This window comes from Athene cunicularia (assembly GCF_003259725.1).
Source record: "Athene cunicularia isolate RWA chromosome 5 unlocalized genomic scaffold, athCun1 chr5_part3, whole genome shotgun sequence".
NCBI lineage: Eukaryota > Metazoa > Chordata > Aves > Strigiformes > Strigidae > Athene > Athene cunicularia.
Window position 1 is genome coordinate 8,688,845 of NW_020799103.1, and position 27,438 is coordinate 8,716,282.

Below are 27,438 nucleotides of genomic sequence, written 5' to 3' on the forward strand. Positions count from 1 at the left end.
GGCTCCTCCCGGCCTCAGCCCGCCGAGCTCCGTGAGAGGGGGGCCGGAGGGCGCTGCCCCCCTGGGCAGGCGGTCGCTGCGCTGGTGAAAGGCCGAGCCAGGCTTACGTGACTCTTGTCTCTCCTTTTTTTTTTTTTTTTTTAAAAACTCTCTAAAGTCGCCCGTAGCTCCGAGGCCCCAGAGCCGGTAACCTGAAAGAAGAAAAGCGTCTGCTGTAGGACTTTTTGGGGGGCTGGGAGAAGGCAGTGGCCATGAGGGGAAAAGGGGGTGAGCCGTTCCGTGGCCTGTGAAAGTCGGGCCTGAGGTTACCACCGCACCCTCGGAGAAGAGAGGAGTCTCCCTGAACGTCCTTTTCCCGCAGAGGGAACGGCAAAGCTGCCGGGGCGGACCACGGGTCCCCAGCAGCTCGCCAGCCCCGGCTGAGTGCACGGCGTCCCCGTGGAGTCTTGGCGTAGGCCTGGAGCTGCTCCTTGGTTCCCTTTGCCGCGCTCCGTCTGGGCTTAAAGCCTTGGCATCCCCCTTTGTTCCTGCCAGGAGTTTGTCCGTGGGCCCTGAGGAAGAGGGCAGTTCCCGAGGGCACCGCGGAAGGTGCTGGGTAGGATGCTGTGACTGCTGATTAGTCATAACAGCAGCGAAGAGCAGAGCTGGCCAGCTGAAATCAAAGCGTATATTTAGCCTTAGTTTGCGTTTGAACCCTAGCGTTTTCTTTTTCCTTCAGAAATTTGACCATGTGAGTCAGTGACTCATAAATAGATCATATTCCTCCACGTTCTGCTTTGGGAGAGATACTGGAATAGCAAGCTGCTGTGGAAACTGGGCTTATTCCTGTTAGCTCCCCACCAGCAATCGGAGGTCTTGACTGAGATCCCTTGTTACTAGGCTGCTTTGCTTCCTTTTGTAATTCACTTTATAGAATGCAGGGTTGAGGTGTGGAAAAATGTTGGCGTTTATGTGCATAATTTAGGAAGAAACGTGGTGGATTCTGGTTTTTGTAAGGGTGTGCGTGTGAAATGCTTTCCTTCCTTATTGTCTGTGAGTGTTTGAGGAGGAAGCAAAGAAACCTGGGCTTAAGGATCTAGCTTTTGTTCTTTTAACTGCCCAAGTGCAGCTGAATGCACAAAGCAAAACAAAACAAGGGAATGCATGAACCAAATACTTGGGGAAGAAAGTTGTTTTGCACAGAATGTATAAAGTAACCGTGTGCATATGTAACTGCACTTTAGCTCTTGTCACCTGAACTCCATTTCTAGATGTGGTGGAGCGCAGAGGGAGGGCTATAAGCTGTCCCTGGTAGGAGTGACCACAGGTTTGTGTTTGGTTACAAAGTAAGAACTTGGACCCCACCTTGAGTGCATTACTGAGCTGCTTTGGTTCTGCGTTCTGACAATTTTTATTATATAGTCTCATAAGTTTTCTGGATATTAAGTAATTTAATAAATGCCAGTTCCTTAACTGCCATAGGAATTTGGAGGTGGGACACCTGAAGAAGCGGAAGGGGAAATGTGCTACTGTGCTGTCAAGATGTCATCTGCTCTGCTCTTGCACCCTCCTTCCAGGCCACTCTGTCACTTGCTACCTCAGTGTTTGACAATCAGTTTTTCAGTTGCTCTCATTCTTGTTACCTATCCTGAAATTTCTGAAATGCTCCAAAAAGCTGGCTCATCAGCTTATTCTGTCAGGCTGTAGAACAAGAAGTAGTTTTTTTCTCTGTGCACACTACCTATAGATTATTAGTTAGTCATTTCAAAGGGAGTTTTCATTCAACCTACTGGATTAGGCTTGTGTGAATGAAATAGTCTGTAATAATCATCCTTATAATATATTGTTGGAAAGATAAAGGTAAGTGGACAGAATGATGGTATGTTAAATAACTCTAGTAGAATAGCGATGAAGAAAATAAATCCTCCCTCTGACTCGTGTACCTGAAAAATCTGGGAACAGAAAGCTTTTTTTCATTATGTTTGTTCTGCTTTTTAGAATTTATTTGTTTTGATTTACCTAGAATAAAGGGTATAAAATAGAGCCAGTAGCACCGTGCAGGTCAGGAATTCTGCTCAATAGTCACGTTCCAAAGTGTTAATTAAAAGTGTCCAACTTGATACTCTACAGGAGATAAGGTTTCCAGAAAGTGAGATGCCCAAAATCATTAGCCTCTTAAAAGTGTTGAATGTTGCTTCGTTATTGTTTGCCTTTTTATGAGTTTTCCTTCCTGATCTTGGTACTCCAGCACTCACCCTCTGTTTCTCATGAAAGTCAGACAAGACACTTGAGTTTGTGTGAGTATTTCACAAGGGATTATCTGAGAAATGCAGTAACTCTTGTACTCTGTTGTTGCAGGCAGGTGGACTAATGTCTAGATTGCATGCAAATTCTTAGAGTCGTTTGGATTTCTTTCATAATGCTGAAACTCATTACCTAACAAAGGAAACATAGTATTAGGCAGTATTTACTGCCTAATAAACAACTATTCCTATGCCTTAAATATATATACATTGGATCTAGCATTGGCGACGGTCTTCAGAATTGGATGTTGGTTTGGAGACCTGTTTGAAGACAAGTCTTTTGGTGCAGTGAATGAAGAAAAGACACTAATTTGGACAAGGAAAGAATTCCTTGTTCTCTTCAAAATCATGTCAACGATTGCTCCTAACCTTTTTGCAGTGCCACTAGGAAAACTGAAAGGAGTTTTCAAACCAGCTTGAGAAGAGAACGTGAGAACCAATGGTCAAATTTGCTTTCACTGCAAATATAGCTCTGTTTATGTGTTTAAATAACATTATTGGGAATTTTGGATTGTGTCTCCATCCGTTTTATAAGTAATATAAAATGAGTTGACATGTAAGCAGAGTATGACAGTTCTTCTTTTGATGGTGTTGCAGATGTGGAAGGCTACTGCAGGCCACACCATTTCTGTCAATCAGGATGATGGAGCCGATGACTGGGAGACAGATCCCGATTTTGTGGTATGGCTTTCAAATTTTACTGATTCAGCAAAAGTGTGTTACATAACACGTTAAAGAGTAATTCTTCAGGATGTGGGCTTTGTATAAACTGATATTATAAACTGATAGAAGTATATTCCTGGAAGGAGGGAGAATTAGTGTTTTGTGCCTTTGAGTGATTAACAAAACTATCTTGCCTTGGCTGAGTACTGCAGGGAGGTCTGTATAAAAGAGATTTGTGTCAAGAAGCAGCGGCCTCTTGGGGCCGAAGGTGTGCTCTGTGCATTTCAGCAGGGGGCAAAGCACAGGGCTCACAGCAGAAGAGAAGTAAAGGTGGTAGCAGCTGCTTTTCTAACTCTTCTGATCTCGTCAACTACTGAAGGTTTTCGCTGTGAAATCTGAGTGCAGATAACTAGTAATGTCTTTGGGTTTTTAACTCTTTTATGTGTGTCCTTTGCAGAATGATGTGAGTGAGAAAGAACAGCGCTGGGGAGCTAAAACTGTGAAAGGATCCGGCCATCAAGAGCACATCAAGTAAAGCAGCTCTCTTTTAAAATTTATTAATAGTCACAATCCCAGGTGAATTTTAATCAGCTCATGTTCTCGGTTACTTCTGTCTTCATAATTAAAGCTCTGTAGAAGTAGAGCTCTGTAGAGGCTCTGTAGAAGATGGATTATTTGCCAGATTGCTGATTTTTCAAATATGTTAGTATCTTCAGACCTGAAGTTAAGATCAGAAATATGGTGTAGGGACTCTTCAGTTTTTCTTTGTAACTGGTAATGTTACTTTTCCTGCCTCTTTGTGTCTGGAAAGTTTCTTTGTTCTGTTCTGGTGCAAGAGCCAATACTGCTGAGGGAGAAGTTTGTGTTGAGTGATCTGAGCAGCTCCAGTTTGGTACTTTAAGGATACATTTGGCCCCTTAATTCTCAGGCTTTGTTTAGAAAACTGCTACCAAACTCATGAAAATTCTGGCAAAGTAACAAATTGAGCCCTCTGGCAGAAAAGTGAGTGCATCAGGAAGGGCTATGTGAGACAGAAATGATCCTTCTTGTACTTGCTATGAAAAGTCTCTTAGGACTTTAAAGTTAAGTAGTTTTAGGAAATGTGTGATTGTGATGTTTGTTTTGGTTTTGCTTGTGTATTTCTGGGGTGTCAACCCTTGTGGTATAAAGCTAAGAATAAATGTCATCAGTGTTGCAAATAGAGAGAGAGACTGCACTATGCGGCTTACTTCAGGGATCAATTTTTTTCTGCCCTATGTGGAGTGCAGTGGGAATACCTACTGGCTGAATTATGCCTGAGGAAGCTTTAAACTCAGGTGGGAAGTGTTCTAAAGTACAGATTACCATCTTGGTTTGTCCTTCTTGTATGTAGCCTGCACTACCGTAAGTTCAGTTCCTGCATAGAGCAGGGGAACACTTGGGGAAGAGGAGGTGCATGTCTCCTTGCATCCTTATTGTGCATTACAGTTGTGTCCAGACTGCTCAGTTAGAATTAGAGTCCTGTTACCATAGGGACTGTATGATAAGAGATCCCTATTCTGAAAAGTTGCCATCTAAATAAAAAGTGTTGGAAAGAATTTAAGACATGAGAAGAAAATGCATTTCAGGCACATACAAATTCTAGATAATTGATTGTTTAAATAGCAAAACACCCTTCCATGCTAGTCTTAAAATCTGTGCTTTCTTTTGTTATTTAGGCAATGTTTTGCAGTGGAATAAATTCTGTTTCTCAGAATGTAAAGTGCTTTGTGCACTGAAAAAATGGGAACAGCCTGAAAAATTGTCCAACTTCTAATTAAGATAATATTTTTGTATTCTTTCTATTTTGCATCTCTTTGAAGTTATCTTCTGAAACTTTGTTAGTAAAACTTGCTGCTTAATTATCTGTCTTTAAAGTATTCATCAGCTGAGAGAAAATGTATTCCAAGAACACCAGAACCTCAAAGAGAAGGAGCTTGAAACAGGACCAAAAGCTTCCCATGGCTATGGAGGGAAATTTGGCGTTGAACAAGATCGCATGGATAAAGTAAGTATGAGTGTTTCCTTAGGATGATACTGTAAGCCTTGCCTGTGGCCAGCACAACAATATATGCGTACTAGACTTGTTGAAGGTGCAAAGTTGGAACAGCTTTGGTTTGGAGACATAGAAACTCAGATAAGGGCATAAGCTATATACAGCAGTGGCTCATTTTGATGGCAGAAGCATCACTCTTAACAGTGCTCTAACAAGGACACTTGTAACACTTGTAACTCACATCTGTCAGGCCATCATGCTCTGTTCTTCAATTAAATCAAGATGCCCTTACAGAAGAACTGAAATAAAGCACTTGAAGCATCAGGAACAAGTCTTTCAGGTGGCAGATGAGGAATTTGTGAATGATGAGAAGTTCTGGGACGTGCAGTGGCCCCACATGTTTTTGTTTGGTGCCTGCTCTGTCTTTAGAGCAAGTCTGCATGCTTATGTCCTGAGTCAAGATTCAAGCTTCAAAATGCAATATTTCTAAATTAACAAAGTACTTCATGCATCAATAAATCCAGTACTTTTTTTTTTTATTTCGATGCTGTTCCAGCTCTTCTATGCATACAGAGGTTGCCAAAGAATGAAGAAAAGAGTGTGCTGCTGCTTTTAGATTAGAGGGCAGTGGTAAACTATGAACAGTGACAAGTCATCCAAGTATTTAAAAAATCATTTTACTTCAGTCAGAAGGTAATGTTTTACATAAGGACTTAATGGCCATTTAAGTTACACAAAAGAAATTATAATTCTTAAGGTAATTACATTAGCCATGTGATAATTAGACAGGCATATCAACTTCTGGCTAGTTTCTTTCATGTGCTCTGTTAAAATAAGAGCCAAACTGTTTCTTGAATAAGAATGATTCCCTTTTCTTACTTTATCTACTTTCTTCTTACTTTATCTACTTTCTGGGTTTCTAGTAATTTGGCAGCCTTAAATTTTTGCTGGATTCCTATATTCCAGAGTAAATTGCTGTATAATTCTCAGTGGGCCTTTGAAATGGGCTAACCTAACCTTTGAGTCTGGGAAAGGAATTGCTGAGCAGATTCAGCCATTAGGCTGCGTAGCTCACTAGTGTCAGCAGTTTCTCTCTTACCTGTGTCCACGGGGAAAAAAGAAACAAAAGTGAGTACTGTTTCCTGTAGGCCAGAATTAATCATCAGGAAATACATGATGGTCATGCCCATCTGAGTGATACTGCTGACAGAAAATGTTCATAATTTTTTTTTTTAATAAAGCTTTCTTCCTTATAACTATAGTTCTAAAACCTAGCCATGGAGCTCTCGCCCTCACAGTTGTCTGTGGCTTGTGCAGGTGTGCTAGCAGTAAGGTTTGACTCACGTGAATTAAATGTTACTGCAGTGTTGTCATGGTACAGGTTTTTGCTGCATTTAGGACAAAACCTTGATGCTGAGTTAAAAAGAACAGTTATATCATTCTATATGCCAAACCTCTGTAACTGATTTGAAATGTGGCAGAGCATTGTGCTGAGGAATTGTGAGGACAATTTACTCTGGAATACAGATTTCCAAGAAGAATCTTTTTCTAAGCCTTTTTAGAAAAGAGATGTATTGTAATGCTTGATGTTTGATGAAATGCAGAAAGTTCTGGTACCACATAAAGAAAACAGCATGGTTAAACCATACCTGCCTCCATTGGTATAATAAAAGAGGGATCATGCAAAACCACCTAAAACCTGGGATTTTTAAAGCTTCATGTCTTCCATTAATGTAATGGGTAAGGGGAAGAAGAAAGGGAGGTGGGAGCCTTTTCTGTCACATTAAACAGTTACTCTGCTACAGAACACCTGCAGAATGAAAAAGAGTATGACTGTTTCTGTCAGGAAAAGAAAGGAGCTTTTATAATAACTTGTAAGTCAAGGTAATGTCCTATTATTGACATCCTTGTTCTGTTACCTGGCAGTTACTTCAGTCATTATGTGTGGTAATGTTTTGCTTTCCTACGTGCTGGGAATTTTCCCTCCAGCACCTGTGTTTCAAAAAAAAAAAACCAAACCAAAAGCAAATACTGTAAAAGCCAAGTTACTTGTGGTTTCTAGACACCTTGTGTCCTCAAATTGATTCATCTTGGTCCAGCTGTCTGCTGCTGGCACGAGCTAAGCAGTCTCTCATTCCTCAAAGGTTGGAGTTTGGGGCAGGTGCTTGGAGGTCGCTGTGCTGACCCTGAGTGTCTCAGTTACAGTGACCAGTGCTGAGTCAGGAGAGGTGCAGGGTGCAGCCTCTCACAGCTGTGTGCAGCAGGTTAAAGCATCTTCTCCTTCTGCCTCTGACGGGAGATTTTATGCATTTGAGCAGCAGGCTCAAACTTTAAAGTGACAAATTGCAAGTTGCTCTGGCCAGCGCTCAGTTTTGGCACTGGACAAGAAAAAAGAAAATTATCCTGTGTTATGTAACACCCCTCAAAGGTGCTAGGCTCTAGCATTGATTCCAGGATCTAGAAGGCTGTCCTAGCACTAGATTAGTGTAACACTAGCAAATGCTATCTGAATGTACTTCCAGGTATGTAATTACATATCCTTGTGTCTTCCCTGAAGCCAGTCACAGTGCGATGTAGCGGCGCCTCAGTTTGCTGTGTTCAGCTCGAGTTCCAGGGACAGGCTCAAATTGGAGACTGCGGGGCTAGGATGCCTTTGGCATGGGGAGCTCTGTCTTGGTGTGGGTGCATGGCTTCATCTTGCGACGCCATTTGGCAAGTGAGGAGAAAGTATAGAGAGAAGACACCTAATTTTGACTTAAGCAGATCAGGGTGCCTGCCCAGAAGAATGCCAATGGAAAACCTAGCCGTGGTTGTATTTGGTTGCAGTCTAATACCAGCTGAACCAGATCTGTAGCTATGTGCCTAAATACAAGGCTGTGTATTTTATCTAGAACTAATCCTTATTTTAAATTCGGTATGAAGACTCTGTCTCTATCTTTCTTGTTTTCATTCCTGTGCTTCTGAATTAAAAACCCAGAGCATAAAACAGTCTTCATAAAATACAGTCATTGCTGTCAGACTCTTTCTTGGCACGACTAGGCCGTACTGGTAGTCTTAGGAAGACTTCTCGAGTGAGTAGCAATTTCCAGGGAAGTTTGTTTCAACAGGAAGAGTGGCAGCGATGCACGTTTGTAATGAAGCTTATCCTCAAGTTACTTGGAGCAGTGTTTTCTCTTACATACAGCTGTATAGAACTGTTCCCTGTTTCTCAACTTTCCAATTTCTTTTAGTCAGCTGTTGGACACGAATATCAATCCAAACTTTCTAAGCATTGCTCCCAAGTGGACTCGGTGAAAGGGTTTGGTGGCAAGTTTGGAGTCCAAACTGATAGAGTTGACCAGGTAAGCAATTTCATCTTGTACTTCAGCTACTCACAGTAGCTGAGTTTCTCATTGTTTACATAAGGCTGAAAAAATATCTTACCTTAAAATGCTGCTGTGGTCTGTTCTTCCTGCTGTATTTGAAGTTGAGCAGTAAACTAACACTGACTATTATGGAGATAAATTGCTCTTTGAAGCAAAATAGAAGAAAAGCCCTTATGGGAGATTGAGATGAGTTGAAAAGGAAACTGGAAAGAGATGTTAAAATATGCCTTTTAGCCAGGCTGTGCTCTCTGATGAGGATAAAATCATCATGAATGCCACAGAAGGGAGGGATTTGGGGATGGTTTGTCCTGTGTCACAGCATGAGCTACTGGGCAGGGTAATTGGTGTCCTGTTCCAAGACAACCCCTGCATGGAAATGCTGAATTCCTGTTGTACTGAATTGCTGAACCTGGCAAAACTAGAGTATGTTGCTAGTATAATTTGCTTTGGCAAGGGATGACAGAAACCCTTTTATGAATACATGTGCCAAATTATCATGTAAATGAATATGGGCTATAAGTAGATATTTCTGCTCCTGATCAAGAAGGTCAGAGCAGTGTGGAAAGACACAGGAAATTCTGTGCTGTTTGTCTGCTGAAGTACATGCAGTTTTTTTAAAAATATCTAACTCCTTGTCACACATGCAATTTTATTTCTCTTCCAGTCAGCTGTTGGATTTGAGTATCAGGGGAAAACTGAGAAGCACGCCTCCCAAAAAGGTAAAGTGGTGAGCTGGTCATCTCTGAAGACACATGCTTTTACAAATAATAGAACAGATCTCTATTATTTTATTGTTTGTAAAAGACCTTGTTTAATGAGGCCTCCAAATGACTTTCTCAGTGAGTCAAATGTTGAGGGGTTTGGGTGGAAGAGAAGATGAAAAAATGAATTTCAAAGCATTTTCATGAGTTGATGAGGTTTTAAGACAAGGAAATAGCGTGTTATTGTGAGTCTTACTTTTCTTTTAGAAGTGAGGTTCAAGGACATTTTAGAAAGACTTGGAGTTATTCTTTGCTGTATTGCACCCTGTTGGGAATAGGGAGTAGATTTAAGAGGAACCATCATGAACTATAGGACTGTTTCTCTGTCTAATTTTTAGCTTAATTTTGTGTGCTAAAGAGATAATATTTCAGTTCTGAAATTCCCCCCCCCCCAGTTGATAGGGTATGATGTTCCCATTAAAAGTTTCTTCATTTTGTTTTTATTGTGTTTTATTCTCAATACAGACTACTCAAGTGGTTTTGGTGGAAAATATGGAGTACAGGCTGACAGAGTGGACAAGAGTGCAGTGGGGTTTGATTACCAGGGTAAAACTGAGAAACACGAGTCACAGAAGGGTGAGTAGACACACATCTTGGTGGGTTTGTACTCTGCTGTAGTAGGCTTTCATGATAGGTAGTGTTGTAATTTTTTACATGTGTTGCACTCCTAACCTGCTGAAAGTTAATGCTGAATAAAATTTATGTTGCTGAAACTTTGACTTCTGAAGAAGAAATCTAAAACATAGGTTCTGACTGGTTTTAAGTGATGATCCAACTGCCATTACTTTGGAAGCAGGGCACATAGGTTTGTCTGGAGGTTTTTTGCAACTACTTTTGAAAAGCTGTAGATTAAAGTACTGAGACTGTAAGCAGTTTAACCACAACAGATAATTGTTTCTAAAAGAATCAGCTGTTTGTAGATGAAAACATTTATTAGACTTAGTCGCATTTAGAGTTAATATTGTGGTGCTAATTAGGTTTCCAGGAATATCTGATCAAAAATCAACTATTCTATTGAAAAATGTGACATTTTTCGCATCTCTGTTCTGTTTATCTCCAAGAAATGCTAAAGAGAGGAAGGGGGTATTTGTTTAAAAGCATCCAGGCTGTTGCTGACATGGTTTTTTGAAGTTCGCTTTGTTATTAAGTATCCTAAGATTTTTATCAAGGAGTCAAGTAGCAGAATCGCTGATACCACCCAGCAGTTGAACTACATATGTTGCTATTTTATTTTCCATACTGAGAAAATGTATTCTGAAAAATTTATGACTTCAGTGTGTGAAATCAAGATTAACTGGGGATGTCAATGCTTATTCAAGTTAATATTTTGTTATTGAACACTTACAAACAGAATTCTTCACTCTTATCTCTAGATTATTCCAAGGGCTTTGGTGGTAAATATGGTGTTGACAAGGACAAAGTGGACAAAAGTGCTGTTGGCTTTGAATATCAAGGCAAAACGGAAAAACATGAATCACAGAAAGGTTTTTATTATCTTATTTAAAAATACTAGTTCAATCAGCCTTTTAAACCTGGGAAGAAATATTTTGCTTGGGTTTGGGGTTTGGGGTTTTTTTTTGTGGTAAATGTGTGTTTGCCCTATGTGTACACAGATTTTTATTTCCCTTAAATGAAAAAGAAGGCATTGTAAACTGTCCCTGAGCTTCACAATCTGATTTTCAAGGGACCTTATGTTCATATGGACGTTATTGAAATAAATGTGTAATTGCACAGATTTGTGGTATTCAGAGGCAGTCTCAAGTCCTTCATTATTTATATATCTACATTGCACATATATATACATGTGTGTTATATGGCTTTAGGTGGAAAGTGCATCAGATTCTTCAAACCTTTGAATATTACTGAGTCTGTATGCTGTACCCTTCACTGGATTTGTGGCACTTCTTTGCATCGTGATCCTAGAGTTACTGAATGGGTGTCGTTACCCTCTGTTGAGGTAGTATAGTGGGGGAAAAAAGAGTGAAAGACAGCATCATTAATCACAGGGCAGGTTATCCCATAACTGTTACTGTTTTTTTATTAAATACTGTTTAAAGTCATGAACTGCAATAATCTTTTCTGAAACTTCATGCAAACAGATTATGTAAAGGGGTTTGGAGGCAAGTTTGGTGTGCAGACAGACAGACAAGACAAATGTGCACTTGGCTGGGATCACCAGGAGAAAGTGCAGCTGCATGAATCCCAGAAAGGTATATCAATTCCCAATTCTTTGCCATTCTTTCTGATTTCCCTCATTTTGACTTTTCCCTGTGTAAACCCTCCTCCCCTGATATCTGGCCACGGCCTTACAGTAGCTGACATGAGTCTCCTTTTTCTGTGTTTGAACGGTTGCTGTGTATTGGTTGTACTGGTGTCTGCCAAGCAGGTAACACATCTGATGCTGAGTCCCTGAAAGTTCAGACTTAACACTAAGTTCTCACTGGAGAGAAGCTTTATGATTCAGTAGATAGCTTGGATTATTTTTTTCCTTTTTCAGTTGACTTTTGCAAACCATGGATTAGCAATTTCTTTTTAATTTCCACAAATAATCTTCCTTTTCTGGTTTCTGTTATGTATACCCCCATTTTGATGCAGGGGAGATGTAACATCTAATGCTGTCCTTTCTCATTGCCTGCAAGGAAATACTGGTACCCAGAGAAAAGTTGCAAAATAACGATTGCTCCCTAACCCTCTCACAACTCTTATATTAATTTTTTTACTCTTATATTAATTTTTTTTTTTTTTTAGTTAAAGAAATGAAAAGTTCTCCTTAGAATCTTGTTCTGTTGGATGCCCCAGCAGATTTGTTGTGAGAGGATTACTGGAAGCCTGTTTCTTTTTGTGCCCTCATTTTATACCATATATTAAAATAGCTTTTCTAAGGCAGCAGTAGGCAATGGTCATAGCTCTTAGCTGAGAGCTTTTTTGTCTTCAAGCTGTGCAGCAGCAGGAATATTCCTCCTTCTTTTAAACAATGCTGTGTAGGAATGTCTTGGGGATAGTTTCTGTGGACCCTATCCTAACACCTCTTTAAAAGTCAGATCTCTAGTGTACAAATTAACCACACTGATGAAGGAAGCTCATTTTATTCTCTTGTATCCTTTTGTATGCTGTTTTGTTTTGGTGAACGTACTATGCGTGCGTTTGTGTTCATAATGTTGACCAAAATGCAGGTGCATTATGCAGTATGTATGAAGAATGTGAATTGCTTTTTTCTGTGACTTCAGAATGGTGTTCTTATGTCTGATAAATCAATGTTGAACTATTCCTAATCTCAAGTGGAAACTTCTTTTGAATTTACTCTTATGAAAGTGTATTTTTTTCACCATCCAAAATTATTGGTAATTGAAAATACTGCAAAAATTATTTTGAGTGTCTCTGACTAAACTTCTTTATTTTCCTCCCTTCATTTTAATTTATTACATGTGGCTTTTTCAGACTATAAGAGTGGTTTCGGAGGGAAATTTGGTGTACAAACAGAAAGGCAGGACCCATCTGCTGTGGGGTTTGATTACAAGGAGAAACTAGCCAAGCATGAATCTCAACAAGGCACCGTTTTCACTTGTTACTTTCTTAACAGTGCAGCCACTTCTCACACAGTCTTAAATAGTTGTCTGAATAGATTGATGCTAGTAATGTGCAGACACTTCCTTGCGCTTCTATTCCTACGTGATCTAGCAATTTTCTTCCATTTTATTCTTAAAATGTTAAATAAAGCAAGCCTGTATTCAGGAAACAGATATCCAATGTTGTTAACAGCTCTGCGACATTATGCATTTAGTTAATAGCTATACATACAGTGTGATAATAGCAACATTATTAGTAGTGTGATGTTAATGACGTCGTGCTTACCAGTTTTAGAGTCTAAATGTGAAGTTTTGCCTGGATAAATTGGTGGAAAAATATTCAGATAAGGACCATGCATGTAACCATTAACAAGCAATGAGTTATGGCAAGATCATTTTAAAATGACTGTAGTCTTTAAAACAAGAAGTAGGGAATGTTTGTGGTTCTTGGGTGAGCAAATACTGTTATAATGCTCTCTTTATTCATTGTGAAATAGTTGGGGTACAAACCATGAATTCCTGGTTTTCCGTTATCTTAAAGTGAGAAGTCTGGATCAGGAAAATGTAAGTGTAGTATATTTATTCTGGCTGAAAATACATACAAAGCTGAAGAAAATAAGGTTGTTCATTCTGATAGTCAATATTTTTCTGTGCTACAGTGACATGAATTCAAACGTTTAGAGAATCAGATGTGCCTTAGCAGAGCCCAAGTACAAACACTAAAATAGCTGGCTAGGGGACCCAAGTGGTTTTGGGGCTGAGAGGAGAAGGAGTAATTGTAATTGTATTCCAGGGACATATAGGAAAGCCTGTCCACTTACAGAATCTAAGGGCACATTCCTACAGCTCACTGCCACCAGAAAGAGGTGTTTTTCCAGCCACACACTCTTGCTGCTTCTGTTGCGCTGGCTCTGGTGCTCGTCAGACATTTCTCTGAGTACAACTCACTAGAAAAGAGCAGAAAGCTACTCTTGTTAGGGTTGGTTTGTTTTTTTTCTTGTTAATGCCACTAGTGAGTTAAACTGATTTTGGAGTAGAACAAGTGCTAGAGTCAGCATCAGGTGAGAGAAAGAGTGTGCAGCTCAGGGGCGGTACGGAATAGCATGGCCACCCATTTCTGTGGTGGTGAGTTGTTGCAGGCTCGTGCTGTCTTGTGGAATTGCCCCTTTCCACATGTAGAGCAGAAGTTATGACCAGTAACTTTAATGTGCATCAGTTGGGTATCACGACCAAATCCACTGGAATGAGAAATTTGTTATATTTTCCTGCCATTCATAGAATTTACCAAGTTAAAGAGAGAAAAAACACCTCTGTGGTCACCGAAGACTGGATATCGCTCCTTTGAGCAAAGCAAAATGGCTTAGGTTATATGATTACTGCAGAGGGCTAAGAATTGGTGCTGTGAAAGGCTGTGTTACAGAAGTGATGCATTAGAAGGGCTCATCCCTTATTCCTTGCTTGATACCTTATCAATCCTCAGCTTAATGTTTACTCAAAGAATGCATGTGGCCCACAATCTGTCATCTGCTGGTGTACCTGAAGGCTCTTGCAGTTATGTATCCTTTCTGCATCAAAAACCAAGTTGCATTTTCTTTGGCGGCTGTCACTGTATCTCTGCATGCAGCTGAGATGGCTATTTGCATTTGAAATGGCTGTTTGCATTTGGCAGAAAGATGGGAAGGACAACAAAACTCCCCACTCTAACCCTTTTATCCTGCTTTTAGATTATTCGAAAGGATTTGGTGGGAAGTATGGTGTACAGAAAGATCGGATGGATAAGGTAAGGTGCTTAAAAGAGCCGTGACTTATATAGTCTGTAGGGATAAAAAATCGTTTGGTTAGATCTGTAGTGTTCAGCTCTTTATTTCTGGATACTACTCCAGTCTAACAGTAGAGTTCTGTGCTTTTCTAAATCTTTAAAAAGCAAGTTTATACACACAGAGCTGATGCCAGTTTATACACACATGTATGTTTGTAGATACATGTAGTGTGTGTATATGCACTTAAGTAGGGAAAACTGAATCATGGAAATGAAAGAATACCAAAATTTATATGAAAGAATGAGAAAATCCATTAATTCCGCAATTTCAGTCATGTCTTCTAACAACTAGCTAATGCCTTATATCTTGAGGATATCCTTTTAGTGGACTGCTTAAAATAGGTGTCTTGATATTTGCCAACTTTGCCCACTTTGATTATCAGTGTTCTTCTCTTCAGGAGAATTTTTTTTAGTAGTGAAAGATAAGGCAGCTGATACCCCTTTTCCACCTGTCCATTTTTTAAATTTAAAAACCTAGAAGATTAAAAACTCCTCACTGAGATTTATCTACTGAATAAATTTACTCTCAGCTTTATGTAGGACATTTAAAAGTGAGAAAGTAGCAGAGTTTGAAAGTCTGTAGGATTTTTTCACTTGTGGCTTCAGACTCAAGATGATTAATTTAAAAAAAATCATCTTATATAATATTTTGAATACTGTTCTCAAAACACTCCCTCTGTTTTAACAATATCTGCTTCTTTAATGGGAGAGTGGATGCTTTTACCTTGGTAGAAATCCTGCATACTGTGGCTTAGAAGAGCAACAGCTATACAATAAATGTTTAGGACATTGACTCATTTCTAATTCTGATGAGTCATCTGTTCATAAACCAATTTTTTTAATTAACAAGATTTTAATGTGTTTAAACCTGTCCCTGAAAATTAATTCTTACATAGTTTGACTTACAGAAAGAATTATTCCATTTCTCAAGTTTTGATTCTTCCTGATTTTGTTTTGGTGTTCTGAAAAAAGCCATAGGGGCAATATCACAATAAAATGTCACAGATTGAAACTGTCTAAATGTCTTTGTGAACTTGTGTTTTTCAAATGTACTCTTTATCTCCTTACTGATAGAATGCAGCAACTTTTGAAGATATTGAAAAACCAGCATCAACTTATCAGAAGACCAAGCCAATAGAAGCTGGTAAGGCATTGACCCCAAATCCTTCCTTTGGAGGTGAATAGTGTTCAAAAGCCCAGGATATTACTGTTGATTTAGTAATGCTGAGTGAGAATCATTTAGAGGGAACTGCTATATATGCAGGTCTCCAGGAACCTCGACTACTTTCTTCCTTCTCCCTGTAGAGATTGTTTTGGCTTGTTGAGATCTAGTGTTTTTTTTTTCCCTTGGGGGTCATCAGATTTGAGGAAGGGAGAAGAAAAGCATCAGGTTGGAGAATGGACTGAGGAGCAAAATGATGAAGACTGTACCGTGAAGGAGAGGAGGGAGAAATGTTGCAGAGGTTTTTATATACAGAGAAATGTGGTGCACAGGAGTTTTGGGCTTGGAAGGGAAGAGGGAGAAAGAGGGATAGAAGGACTTTGCTGAACAGGCAGGCAGCTCAGAGAGCAGAAAAGCAGAAACATGTTAAATCCTAGCAGAAAATTGTACCCAAAGCTCATTCCAGGCTACCTTTATACAGAACCTTAAACAATAACATTTGACTTTAATTTTTGTAAATGTTACAGTTGCTAATAAAACAAGCAGCATCCGAGCTAACTTTGAAAATCTAGCCAAGGAAAAAGAGCAGGAAGACCGAAGGAAGGCAGAAGCTGAGAGGGCACAAAGAATGGCCAGGGAGAAACAAGAACAGGAGGAGGCTCGAAGGAAACTGGAGGTCAGTAAGATTCAAGTCCCATTTGAGCAGCATGTCTAGTGTGTTTCAGTGCAATGCTGGGAGAAAAGAGAATCTTCTAAGAAAAAATACTTTCCTTCTTTCTAGCTAGGCTTTAAAATTCTTTGTGTGTTTGCCTGTGATTGTACCTGTGCTTTACCTGTTTGTGATTCCAGCCATCTATTAAAATGTACTATATCAGACATCAGATAGCTTGATTGGGTGACAATAGTATATAATTTTTTTTATTCAGCCTATCCCAAAATATGTATGCTAGTCATGAGCACTGATCTGTGCCGTCTGAACTTATCCTATGGTACTTCTGCCTTTTGGAAATACCAGATTCGCTTGGGCATGGAGAAACTCATAAGGGGAGAGACACGTGGTCCCTGAAAGGCCCTACAGGAATGCTTCTCCGAGAAGTTTAATACCATGGTGATGGCTGGTGTTGCTGTTTTTTTGAAATTGGTATCGTGGAAGATGGAGGTGGTGTCACCAATTCACACAGCACACGCCTGTGAGATGAGGGGAGATAATCTTCCAAATGTTAATTGAATCTTAGTTTGAGAATTGAGAAAATTAGTTTAGCATTGGCATGGTTAAAAGCTTCGTGAGTTCTGTGTTATTCATAAGCAAAATAATTCCAGGAAATGTTTAGTCAGAAACTGCATCTTATCTGCTTTATAGAATTTGCATATTTGGGGAAGTTCTGCTGCTGAGATGGAAGGAATAGTGCAACTTGTCCTTCATGTCTTGTTCATTTGCTTTGTTATACAATGCCTGAGGTGCCTTATCAGCCGTCCTGAGGGCCTGCTGTCTGCAGCTGTGTAACCTTTCATGCAAGCTGCTGTGGCAGCTTCCCTTGTCCCATGCTGTTGTTCTGATTTCATGGCCCTTGGAAACCCTGACATTATGGCAGAGTGGGAAGAAATTGATGCTGATGTAAGAATAGTCCCTCTTTTCCCCTTCTCCTTCACTTCTTCTGTTACAGGTATTAGTTTATACTAGGGAAGACTAAACATAGGACACAAAAAAAAAAAAAAGATAGTAGTCTTTTAAATTCTGAATAAATGCTACTTAGCCATACATGTGCACTGAGACTTAATAGCCAACCAGTATGCAACACTGATGTTGAAATAGCATGCTCCAAACAGTGCTAATAGTGTTCCAAACAGGAGTAACCAGTAGGGAGATTGAGCCAGTCCTGATGAAAGCTCTGTAGTACTTAAGGAGATGCACAGGAAAACCAGTCATCCCCATTATCTTCATCATTTCCACTTGCTGCGCCGAAGAGACTCTCCCAGGGGAGAATGCTTGTCTGGGCTCCTCATCACTGCTCTGTCTGGCTATGGGGGAATTTTCCTATTTCCTTCTTTCTTTTGTCTCTCTCTCTCGCTCCTCTTTTGTTTTTATTTTCTGTCAGAAATATATTTCATTCTTAGAGCCAATGTGTGCCACCAGCTGCAGACCCCACTAATAAATCTTGCATATCAACTTGTCTCAACATCCTCTTGTGAGACATCTGAAATCCAGGAAAGACTGTCAGATGGTTTCTCAGGTCCGCTGGATCCTTTGCCTAACGACAAGTGGGACAGACCCAATGACTGGTTTCTCAGATGTGGTAGATACTTTGCCTTAGTGGGATGCTGCTACAGGATGCCAGGGTGTGGTGTTGAACCCATTCCATCAGCATGGTCTTAATTCATCACAAATTTAGACTTCGTATAAATAATTTGTTTTACAAGTATGAAAAACTAAATGCATGGTCGGTAATGCAGCTCCAATCTTCCTAAACTAAGAAAAATACACTGCAGTGAAACTGCATGTTACTTCGCAGTAACTAAACTAGCCTAAATTAGCGTGGCTGCTAACAGCAGCGCTCTCAAGCTGCCTTATTCCTTATGCCAGCAAAGCATCTACAAATAAAACATCTAGTTAACCTGAATCAGTTCCCCTGACTGGTTCATTGGTTGGCTTCTCAACTCTGCCGTTCACAGGTGTGTAGGCCAGTGCTGCTTCTGAAACAGCTCTGTGATTTTGCTGTGCTGAAACTGCAGGGTTCATGTATCTTGTGTATATTTGTTTAGATTGTGTATCTTGTTGATTTCTGAAAACTGCTAACTTCTGAGTTCTGTTTGGAATCTGAGAAATTCTAGCTTTATAGGATAAATCAAATTTCTTCATCTAAAGTGACCACTACTTTTTCTTCTTTCAGTTCATGACCTCTTTTGCCTTATGGCTTCAAGATGTATGGTGTGAGCATATGTTCACTGCATACATATATCACAAGATGAATGGGCGTTCATCTTTGCTTATCAGTGATGTCTTCTTAATGCTGCCTTACATGCTTGTGTACTTTGTGGACTTTTAATACCTTCCCCCAACCATTGTTTGTGTTTCTTTACTGTCCTGGACTAAATTATTTACATCTTCAAGCACAGCATCTGCCACTCTCCTAAAGGTGGTAGCAGAAGAGGTAGAGCTGAAGTTGAGAATTCAGTCTTTTCTATTTGATAAGGTCAGCAAGCTTGCTCAAGGGTGCCGCTCTTGGTCAACTTGGACTGCTCTGTGTCATTCTCAGCATTGGCACCAGCCTCCAGCACTGAGCCACCCAGAGAAAAGTTGAATGTTTGCCTTGAGGAGAGGCACTTTGTTTTGCTCTCCTCAGAGTGGTAAAGCTGAAATGCATCCAGTCTGTACAGTTGCTCTGGGAGCTCTTCAGATGAGAAAAGTTGAATGCCTCAGCACTTGCTCGCTTCAGAGTCACAGCAAGTGGCTATCACCATGTGTCACCACCTTCTGGTGTAGCCATTCAGCTAGTAGCCCCAGAGCTCCTCTAGCTATTGCCAGGCTGTCTCTGCTCCTGAACTACTGCCCACTGTTCCCAGCATGTTTCAGTGTGTTTAAACTTATGTGTTGCCAGTATCTAGGTCTAACACCTAGTTGTTTCCCTAAAAAAGTGATTTTTTTCACTTCTCATCTTCCCCAGTTCTTGTCCTGGCCACCAGCACTGCAACTGTAGTCAAAGATCTATGGGCTCTGTTCCATGGGGTGACGAAGAATGGGAACGAATATTCTTTTTGGAGACAACCTTGAGGTGTACATTGCTCTTGAAAGTATAGCTTCAGTCCTCCTTCAGGAGATCTCCCTTTTCTTGGCACTTGTTTTCCTCTGTCAGCACATTGGATCTGGATAGTGTATGGACTTGTGACTTAGAGCAAGCAGCATTGTTATCTTTGCAGGATTTAATTTAGTAGATACTTTTACAGTTCTCCAAAGAAGGAAGAACCGTGATATAAGTTGATGGATATCATAAGTGTTGAATTGTTAATAAGGCCATTCTGCACCCATGAGATCACTTTGGACAGCCCTTACTTCCAGTTACTGCTGAGAATTGCTAAGAAGTATCAGTCCCAGAGGAAAATGGACTTTCTCAGCATTCATCCTGCTGTTCCCTTTTTTCCTCTGAGGTGTGTATTTTCACCTGGCAGTAACTCACGACTTCTGCTTCGTTCTCAGACAAGGTGGTTTCTGGTGGTTTTAAGGATTTCTCAGCCTGTCTGAAGCTCCTTTGGTCATCGTCAAGATGCTGATGGTACTTGCTAGACAGTACTCCTTCACTGAGGACTGTGACTTCCTTATTTTGATTTAGTTGTTTCTAGGGGATTCTACAAAAGACCAGTCGCTGTAAACATTGCAGCCCATCCTTAAACACCTGGGTCTTAAAGTGAATGTTCTGAAGTGAAAAGACTATTATCACAGAGCAATTACCAACTCTCATGGTAAGAGTTCTCTGGCTGCAGGACGCCAGGATACTTTATCCTTAACTCAGTGCTTCACCTCTTCACAACTACATGAAGATGTCTCTCTCCCAGGGCATGTGGCAACTCTGGTATCTCATACTGAGCTGTTCTGTACTTTGCTCTGCACCTTTGCTACAAGCAGGTTGACATTCCTCAAGAATGCAAGGAGGTAGTTCATGTGGTGGCTCTGTGTCTCCAGGGGCATGCCCTTTATGTTCCCCCTGTCTTGACAAGGAGGGATATCAATATATTCTAAAATACCATGTGATTTCATTGCACCACAGTTGCATTTTTCATAAGGAGTAGCAGCTGTGCCAGTGCTCTGGAGATTTGGTCCATTTGGAGGACAGAGCCTTCCTGCTTTGCTTATGAGTGATGGCAGTATCAAATGGTTTAGGAGGGATCCTCTGTTCCCTCGAGGCAGCAGCTGCCCTAAGCGATAGGTATGGGGAGAGCAGGACTCCCTGAAGTTCACACTCGTCTGTCCTTCAGCTCTGACAGGTTGAGCTGTCTTGCAGTCTTTAGTGAAACATGGGAAATCAGCTCTGGTGGCCATGTGAATTTTTTCAAAGGATGCACAGCTGACATAGAAAATATTGATGCTTCTTTTTGAGAGAAGGTTTGTGTCCAGGCTTGGTCTTGGATACAGCCCTGAGGCTGGCCAAGTAGTCTGGTGCATGTTTCTCCATGTAGCTCTGTTGCCAAGCGCTGTGGGTAAGGCAGGACAAGTTTCCGCCTGTGCTCATTGTCCCTTTGCATTTTGGTACCAGGCCTTCTTTGCCTTTCAGAGACTTCTTCAGTTCTCTCAGTATGACCCATGTAACAGTTTGTCTCTCTCATCTCAATCTTGGAATAATCCACTTGCTGTGGATGCTGAATGGCTTTCCATTAGACTCTTCCTTTTCTACCCAGCTGGAGCCATTTTTTCTGAACCAGTAGGGAGGAGATGACTGATGATATGTATCTTGCCACAGTAGTCGGGCTTTCTGCTTTGTATTCCCTTCTGTTCATGGGTTTGTAGTCTGGGCTCTGTGGGGAAAGAAGTTCAACGTCTCCATTAGCTCTCTTGCCAGTCATTTTGGGTGATCATATGTTCATAAGTAAGATCTGTGGATGGAAGGTGGTGAATTCAGGCTTTTACCCATTTCAGCTTTTCATTGAGGTTTCCTCCTGCTGTGGAAAAAGTTCTTTGGAAGGGTTTAAGTGTAGTAACACAGGTTCTCATGAGTCATTGAACTGTTATATCTTTTTCTTTTCCTTTTCCCCTTTCTCTCTCAAAAATGACTTTCTTTACTGTTATTTTTGTTGTAAGTGTGGGTTAAATTCAAGCCATTATGCTTGATTTTTCTTGTGCTTCATCAAAGATTCTGTTGCCTGGACACATTTGAAATTTTTTTCCAAAGCTGGTATTTAAATTTCACCGTAACCAGATGATTAATGTTCTTCCAGACTGAACATCTCCATGGTTAATTGTGTGATTCTGCAGACACTGAGGGAGGGAGGACAAGGTTAAGGGGAAACTGAAATGGCACAGGCTGCACAGCCCCTCGCTCACAAGATGAGCAGGAAAAGGGAAGGGAGATACTGTAAAGGGTGGGGACAGACTTTGACTTAAAGGAACTTTGGTTTTTGTAAGTGAACTTTCTTGCACAGACAAAAAGTTCTCTTGCTTTAAGTACGTGGGCATACGTACTCCCACAATGGAAAGTACATATGGACTGTATTCCTTCAAGAACCCTGTTTACTGGTAATCCTTTTTCTGTTTCATATGGCACATAGTCAAATGGCGTTCAGGGAGCTCTTCTTTAACTGCTGACTTGAATCGACAGGTGCCTCATGATTTAGAGAGCCTCTGCTACCTTAGAGAACAAGGCAGTATGCTCCTTCACATGGAGCCTTTCAGTGTGGAAGACACCCAGCCTGAGGAGGGAGACACCATGTAATTTAAATATTTTATGGCAGTTATGCTGTGGCTGTCCTAAACCATACTCTGGATTGCAGAGACCCATTTCCAAGGACAAATGATTCAAACTGTTGCCATGTTTGATGTTAATGGATTGATACTACTTAATTTGTCCTCAAACTTAGATTTGACTTCTAATAAACACTTTGCTGGTGCTTTTTTATCTGTAGCACAGGAGTTAAAAGTCAGGGAGGACTGTTCACATCAGGACAGATTTTTTCCAGAAAGCACAGCACTACACTTTGAATTGTCTTCAAAGCTGGCTCTGTTCTCAAGACACACTTTGCTTTCTTTGTTAGATGTATTTTTTCTGAGCTGTGACAAAGAAAGGAAAGGAAGATTTTTTTTGTAACAGAGTCCTATCACTTCATCTTTGGACTACAGTTTCTCCTGAGGATCCTTTGGGGAATTAGGCTTGAAGGACATAAACAACTGGAGTGCACAGTCTCCCATAACATGTATTCTCTTTTCTTTTTTATGATAAAGAAGAAAGTTTGGCCCTAGGTCCACAGGGTTGGTTTTTTTTTTTCCTTTATGGTAAAGAGAGACAATATGAAACAGCTAGCTTACAGTCTTTTTTTTTTTTCCTAAGTTGTGCAAGCAACGTAGCATTTCTTGCGCTATGGTATCCTGGCTTCCTAATGATGATTGTGGATTGATTCACAGGTGAGGTGGCACAGCATGAAGTGCTTGAGTGCCAGAACCCTTGATTCAGATCCACGTTCTTTGTGTCGCAGAATACAATAGCAATACTGCTTTTATTTCTACCGCATAAAACTCTTCGGAATGTTTGAATCCCTCACTGTCAGTATATAGGGACCTAGGTTTGTCTGAGCTATTCAGTCTGTTGTCTTAGCAGGTGTTTTGCAGATCTGCAAGAGCTTTCAGGATCATTTCTCATCAAAGATAATATATCAGTTGTATAATTAAAAGATGCGGTCTTGCTTCAGGTTTTCTAAACTTATGCTAAAATAGGACATGAGGCCCAGACAGATAATGAACAGAATGAATATAAACACAGAAACCCTGCAGCTCCTATGGAAACGTGCCAAAGAACATTGGGTACTCTGTTGTTAAACACGTGCGGGTTTTGTTTCTTTACTTTTTTCTCTTCTGCTTTGCTATATTTTTGAGGCCTTACTGTACAGTCTAAATCTTCAGGCAGGCCTAACGATCCAGCCAGTGCAGACCTCCTCTTCTCCCTGCTTGCATCCGTTTATTGCAGAATATGCTGCCTATCTGTCTTACTGGAGGGTTGTTTCTTGTTCAGTGTCATGACATCAGTGATTAAACTGCACTGAAGTTATTCTCTCTCTTCAATTTAGGAACAAGCTAAAGCCAAAAAACAAACTCCACCGCCATCTCCTACCACGCAGCCAGCTGAGCAGAAGGCACCCTCAAGCCCAGTCTATCAGGTTTGCTAGAATCACTTTCAGTACCTGGTTTTTGATCCTAAGCATGGGAACCTTTTTGCAAAACCCTAACAAACCTCACCTGTATTTCTGCAGGATGCAGTTTCCTATGAAGCAGAGTCTTCCTACAAGAATTCCAGTACAACGTATTCAGCTGCACGTGAGCCAGATTCTGGCTACAAAGCTGCAGAGTCGGACTACCAAGAAGCAGTGAGTCAGCGAGAGGCAGAATATGAACCCGAGACTGTCTATGAAGTGGCAGGGGCAGGAGACCATTACCAAGCAGGTAAGAGTGTGTGTTTCTGATATGAAACCCTTTAAGATAAAGATTATTTCCTTGGGCAACAACTTAATGAATAGTTGTGCTGATAGTGCACTGTCCTAGTTTTCTAAGGTCTTCATCTTGATGAGACTTTCTAGATTCTCCACCAACAAACTTTAATTAGGAAATTAAGATACGGCTAGAGGAACGGTGAATTTGCTTAACTTGTGAGGTGATGTGGGAATAATTACAGTGCTGTCTAGGGTATCAGTTCAAAAAATAAGTGTAGGGGTAACCATTTCCACCCAGTGCAGTGCAGCTCAGCTTGAGGAAGAAGCACAGAGATAGAGATTAAACGTGTGTTGAGCCAGTGCTGGCCTACCAAGGAAGAAACTCTGTCAACAATTCTTGGACTTTGAAATGGCTGTGGTGTGTTCTGTGCCTGTGAGGGACTGGGGTAAGGACGTCTGAAAGTAATGAAATGGAAGGAATAAGGTTCTTTTGAATGCCTGTTTTTCTTACCTCTTCTGGTTACTAAATGAGGTGTGAAGAATGAACCTGCTTGCCCTGGTATGAAAACCTGGGAATTTTAAACAGGCTCCTTCCTACCCCACAAGGTGCATACTTGTATTAAATAGTCTCTTACACAGTGATCTTGGGCTCAGTTCTTGTCCTGTCACATTTTACTGAAGTATTATAAGGCTGATCCTTTTTGTTTGGTACTGTATTAAATTCCTACTTGTGAACATTGCCTTTCAGGCTTTAATTGTGTGTGATGTAGGGAAAAAATCTGATATAGAAGGAACATCAGCACTGCTAAAAACTTGCATAGTTTGTTCCCTGCTTGCTATGTGGGTTAGTAGAATTAAAGGAGGAGCACCATAGAAAAGAACTTGGCGTGACAGGTAATGTACTTCGTGCTTTTAATTTTTTTTTTACTCTGTCTCTCTTTAGAAGAAAATGCTTATGATGAATACGAAAATGAACTTGGAATTACAGCCATAGCCCTTTATGATTATCAGGCTGGTAAGCAAAGCTCTTATTTTTAACCTTGTCTTTGAAATCTCTGCACAGATAGATCTGGATTTTTCCTTTGCCTTTCATCACGTAGTCTCTTGTAGTAGTATATGAAATGAAGATAGGAAGAATTAGGAAATTAGTAATTTAGCAATAGCATTGAGACACTTTTCAAAAGTACTAGCCACTGTTTCTGGACATGGTGGAAGTTTTCAAAATCTTTTGTGTTAACAGTCGTGTTAAACCATGTCATACGGAGTTGTTTAAAATCTTGACTGGTTAATTCTGGGGAGAGATCAAGAAAGTAAAGTGGTTTTCAAGTAACAATTGTTGCTCTTAAGTTAGAAACACGCCCAAAATGCAGTAGGTAAGAACCAACTACCTCATTGCTCCAGCGGATGAGAAGGCATCCGTCTGCACAGGTTGTCACTGCCCGGCGCCCTGTCCCACCCCCCCGAGGGCAGAGGGGACGGCGAGGAGGGTCTGTGTTACTCTTGGCGCCGTTGGGTTGGTAGGTGAGGGTGTCCTGGGGGCTGCTCCTGGGCGAATACTGAGCCTCTTCACCTCTCTCTCCAGCGGGGGATGACGAGATTTCCTTTGACCCGGATGACATCATCACAAACATAGAAATGATTGATGACGGCTGGTGGAGGGGTGTCTGCAAAGGCCGGTATGGGTTGTTCCCTGCGAATTATGTGGAGCTGAGACAATAAACCCTATTGTCTACTGGTGATGCCTTAATTCCCCAGTCAATAAATCTGACTTAATACACTACAAATCATGATGCTTTTCTGAGGATGAAGGGGTATATACATATTGCTTTTATATTTAATACTTTGCTGATGCTTTTTAAAATGTTTATGCCACAGAAATCGCTAATATATTGTAACTATTATGTTCTTCACTAAGGCTCTTAAAATGATTTTCATGCATTTGGAAACATTTCTTCTCTGCCAAATTAGCAATTGTCATAAAAAGCCTTTTCAAGGACAGTTAGCTGTCTGTTGTAATATTGCATGTTTTACTCATAAGTGAGCAGATTTACTTAGTGTTTAAGTCTAGTTAGTCTTCCACTAGATGTTTTAAGCTAAGAAAATCATGGCTATGCAGGTTATTTGCGTTTCCACTAAGCGGGAGTGGGGAGGACTGGGGTGGTGCATAATTTTTTCTTTTCTTTTCCAGATAGTGCTTGAAAAAGCAAAGAGAATGCTTGAAAGTTGCAGATAACGGCAGTTAATCAAATACTGTCCAATATTTATGGAATATTAATCTTATGAAGGAAACAGTCTGGTTACTTTTTCCTTCTCTTTTTAAGTGAAGTTCCTTGGCTCTTGCATTGATATTTTTTGTCTTCATTATTTTTTTTCTGATCTTGCTCCTCCTGTTCATGTTATCCCAGAGGAGGGCTGCAAACATTCTCGTACCGATTGTCCCAAATTTCTTTACTTTTTATTTCACCCTCCTGTTTCCCAGGAAAACTTGAAAAAGTTACTATACAAGTGTTGAGTCACTCAGTGAGATTCCTACTTGTTCAAAGGGAAACTGGCATCCAAAGCTGTGTGACTACCTGCAGGAATACTCATAGCTTTAAACAGGAGAAAAAAGGCAGGCTGGAATTGCAATTGTGCTCTGTGTGCAACACATCGTTTCTTCACACAAGGAATGGCCTGCTGTGCAGTAGTGACAGTTTATGTAACCATTTTTGAGTCAAGGAATGTTAATACAAGTAATTAGATTTAAAACCCATATAAATGATCTCCATTTTTAAACCATACAAGAGACAGCTATACTTTTTGTATGTTCAGCAGAAACTGCCAGTAACATTCTTCTAAACAACAAAATTAAACCTCTTCTTTGCCAAAACTGAAATCCTTGTTCAAGAAAGCTGACTTCACTGCAGATTTAGGGTCCCTACCAAAGATAGTAAGTTGCATCTAGTAGTGCACATGTTCAATGTATGTACTGTCTGTTTCCACCTTCTGATCAAAATGGGAATGGCAGAACTGGTGTAGTTAAGAAAGAATGCAAAGAATTTTTATAAACTGTAAATTTGGACCAACTGAATATAGAAGGCCTGTATAAAATGGTGAAATGTACAATGTATCTAGGATGAAGGCATCATGTTGAACCAATTCTTGGGTGGTTGGGACAATCCTTAATGAATGTCATATGTGTGTCATGATTCTATTTTTTTTTTCCTTTCCATGGTCTCATTTCTGTGTTGTATTTGCATTACTAGGGTTGGGTTTTATATGCAGTTTATTTTATCCAATTTTGCATAGAACACCTCATAGGGATATGATTTTTGTAAATTAAATATTCAATAAACTTTTTGAACCATTTGCATGGAATATTTTTGTTTTTTTAAATTGCTTTGTCAGTCTGTTACAGATACTTCATCTTCTCTCAAGCTCCCTAGGGTGAGCCCGCTGCATGATGCTCAGGGCTGTTCTGAGGGCACCTACATTCTCCTAGGTCTTTCCCTTCCTCAAAAACCCACTTGCTTTGCCTTTTACTCCTAGTCCCATGTGGAAATATTTAGATCAAAATTGGAGTTTGGGTGAACTTAAAGGAGAGATGATTTTTTTTAAAAAAATAACCTTAACATCAGGATCTGTTTTGTCGTTTACGCACTGGTTACTTCTGCTGAAAATACTGGTGAGCCGTGGTTTTGGT

General features: G+C 40.4%; 1 protein-coding gene across 2 annotated transcripts; it reads left to right on the plus strand.

Annotated features, from left to right (window-relative positions):
• Positions 1-62: 62 nt before the first annotated feature.
• CTTN (cortactin) lies at positions 63-27,110 on the plus strand. 2 transcript variants are annotated; one of them, XM_026850794.1, is made up of 16 exons: positions 63-2,963; positions 3,403-3,476; positions 4,842-4,971; positions 8,190-8,300; positions 8,989-9,043; positions 9,551-9,661; positions 10,459-10,569; positions 11,185-11,295; positions 12,524-12,634; positions 14,376-14,431; positions 15,545-15,614; positions 16,160-16,308; positions 23,397-23,486; positions 23,580-23,769; positions 24,700-24,771; positions 25,339-27,110. In XM_026850794.1, exons 1-16 carry the CDS (start codon positions 2,850-2,852, stop codon positions 25,473-25,475), a joined length of 1,692 nt encoding a protein of 563 aa, XP_026706595.1. In that variant the 5' UTR covers positions 63-2,849; the 3' UTR covers positions 25,476-27,110. The 2 variants fall into 2 exon arrangements, with proteins under 2 accessions (XP_026706595.1, XP_026706596.1); XM_026850795.1 differs by lacking the exon at positions 12,524-12,634 and having other exon boundaries at positions 75-2,963.
• Positions 27,111-27,438: the final 328 nt, after the last annotated feature.

Coding starts and splice junctions, on each gene's coding strand:
- CTTN (XM_026850794.1), top strand. CDS start 2,850: ATGACAGTTCTTCTTTTGATGGTGTTGCAGATGTGGAAGGCTACTGCA. Junction 9,044..9,550: donor GAAGCACGCCTCCCAAAAAG/GTAAAGTGGTGA, acceptor TTCTCAATACAG/ACTACTCAAGTGGTTTTGGT. Junction 23,770..24,699: donor AGGAGACCATTACCAAGCAG/GTAAGAGTGTGT, acceptor GTCTCTCTTTAG/AAGAAAATGCTTATGATGAA.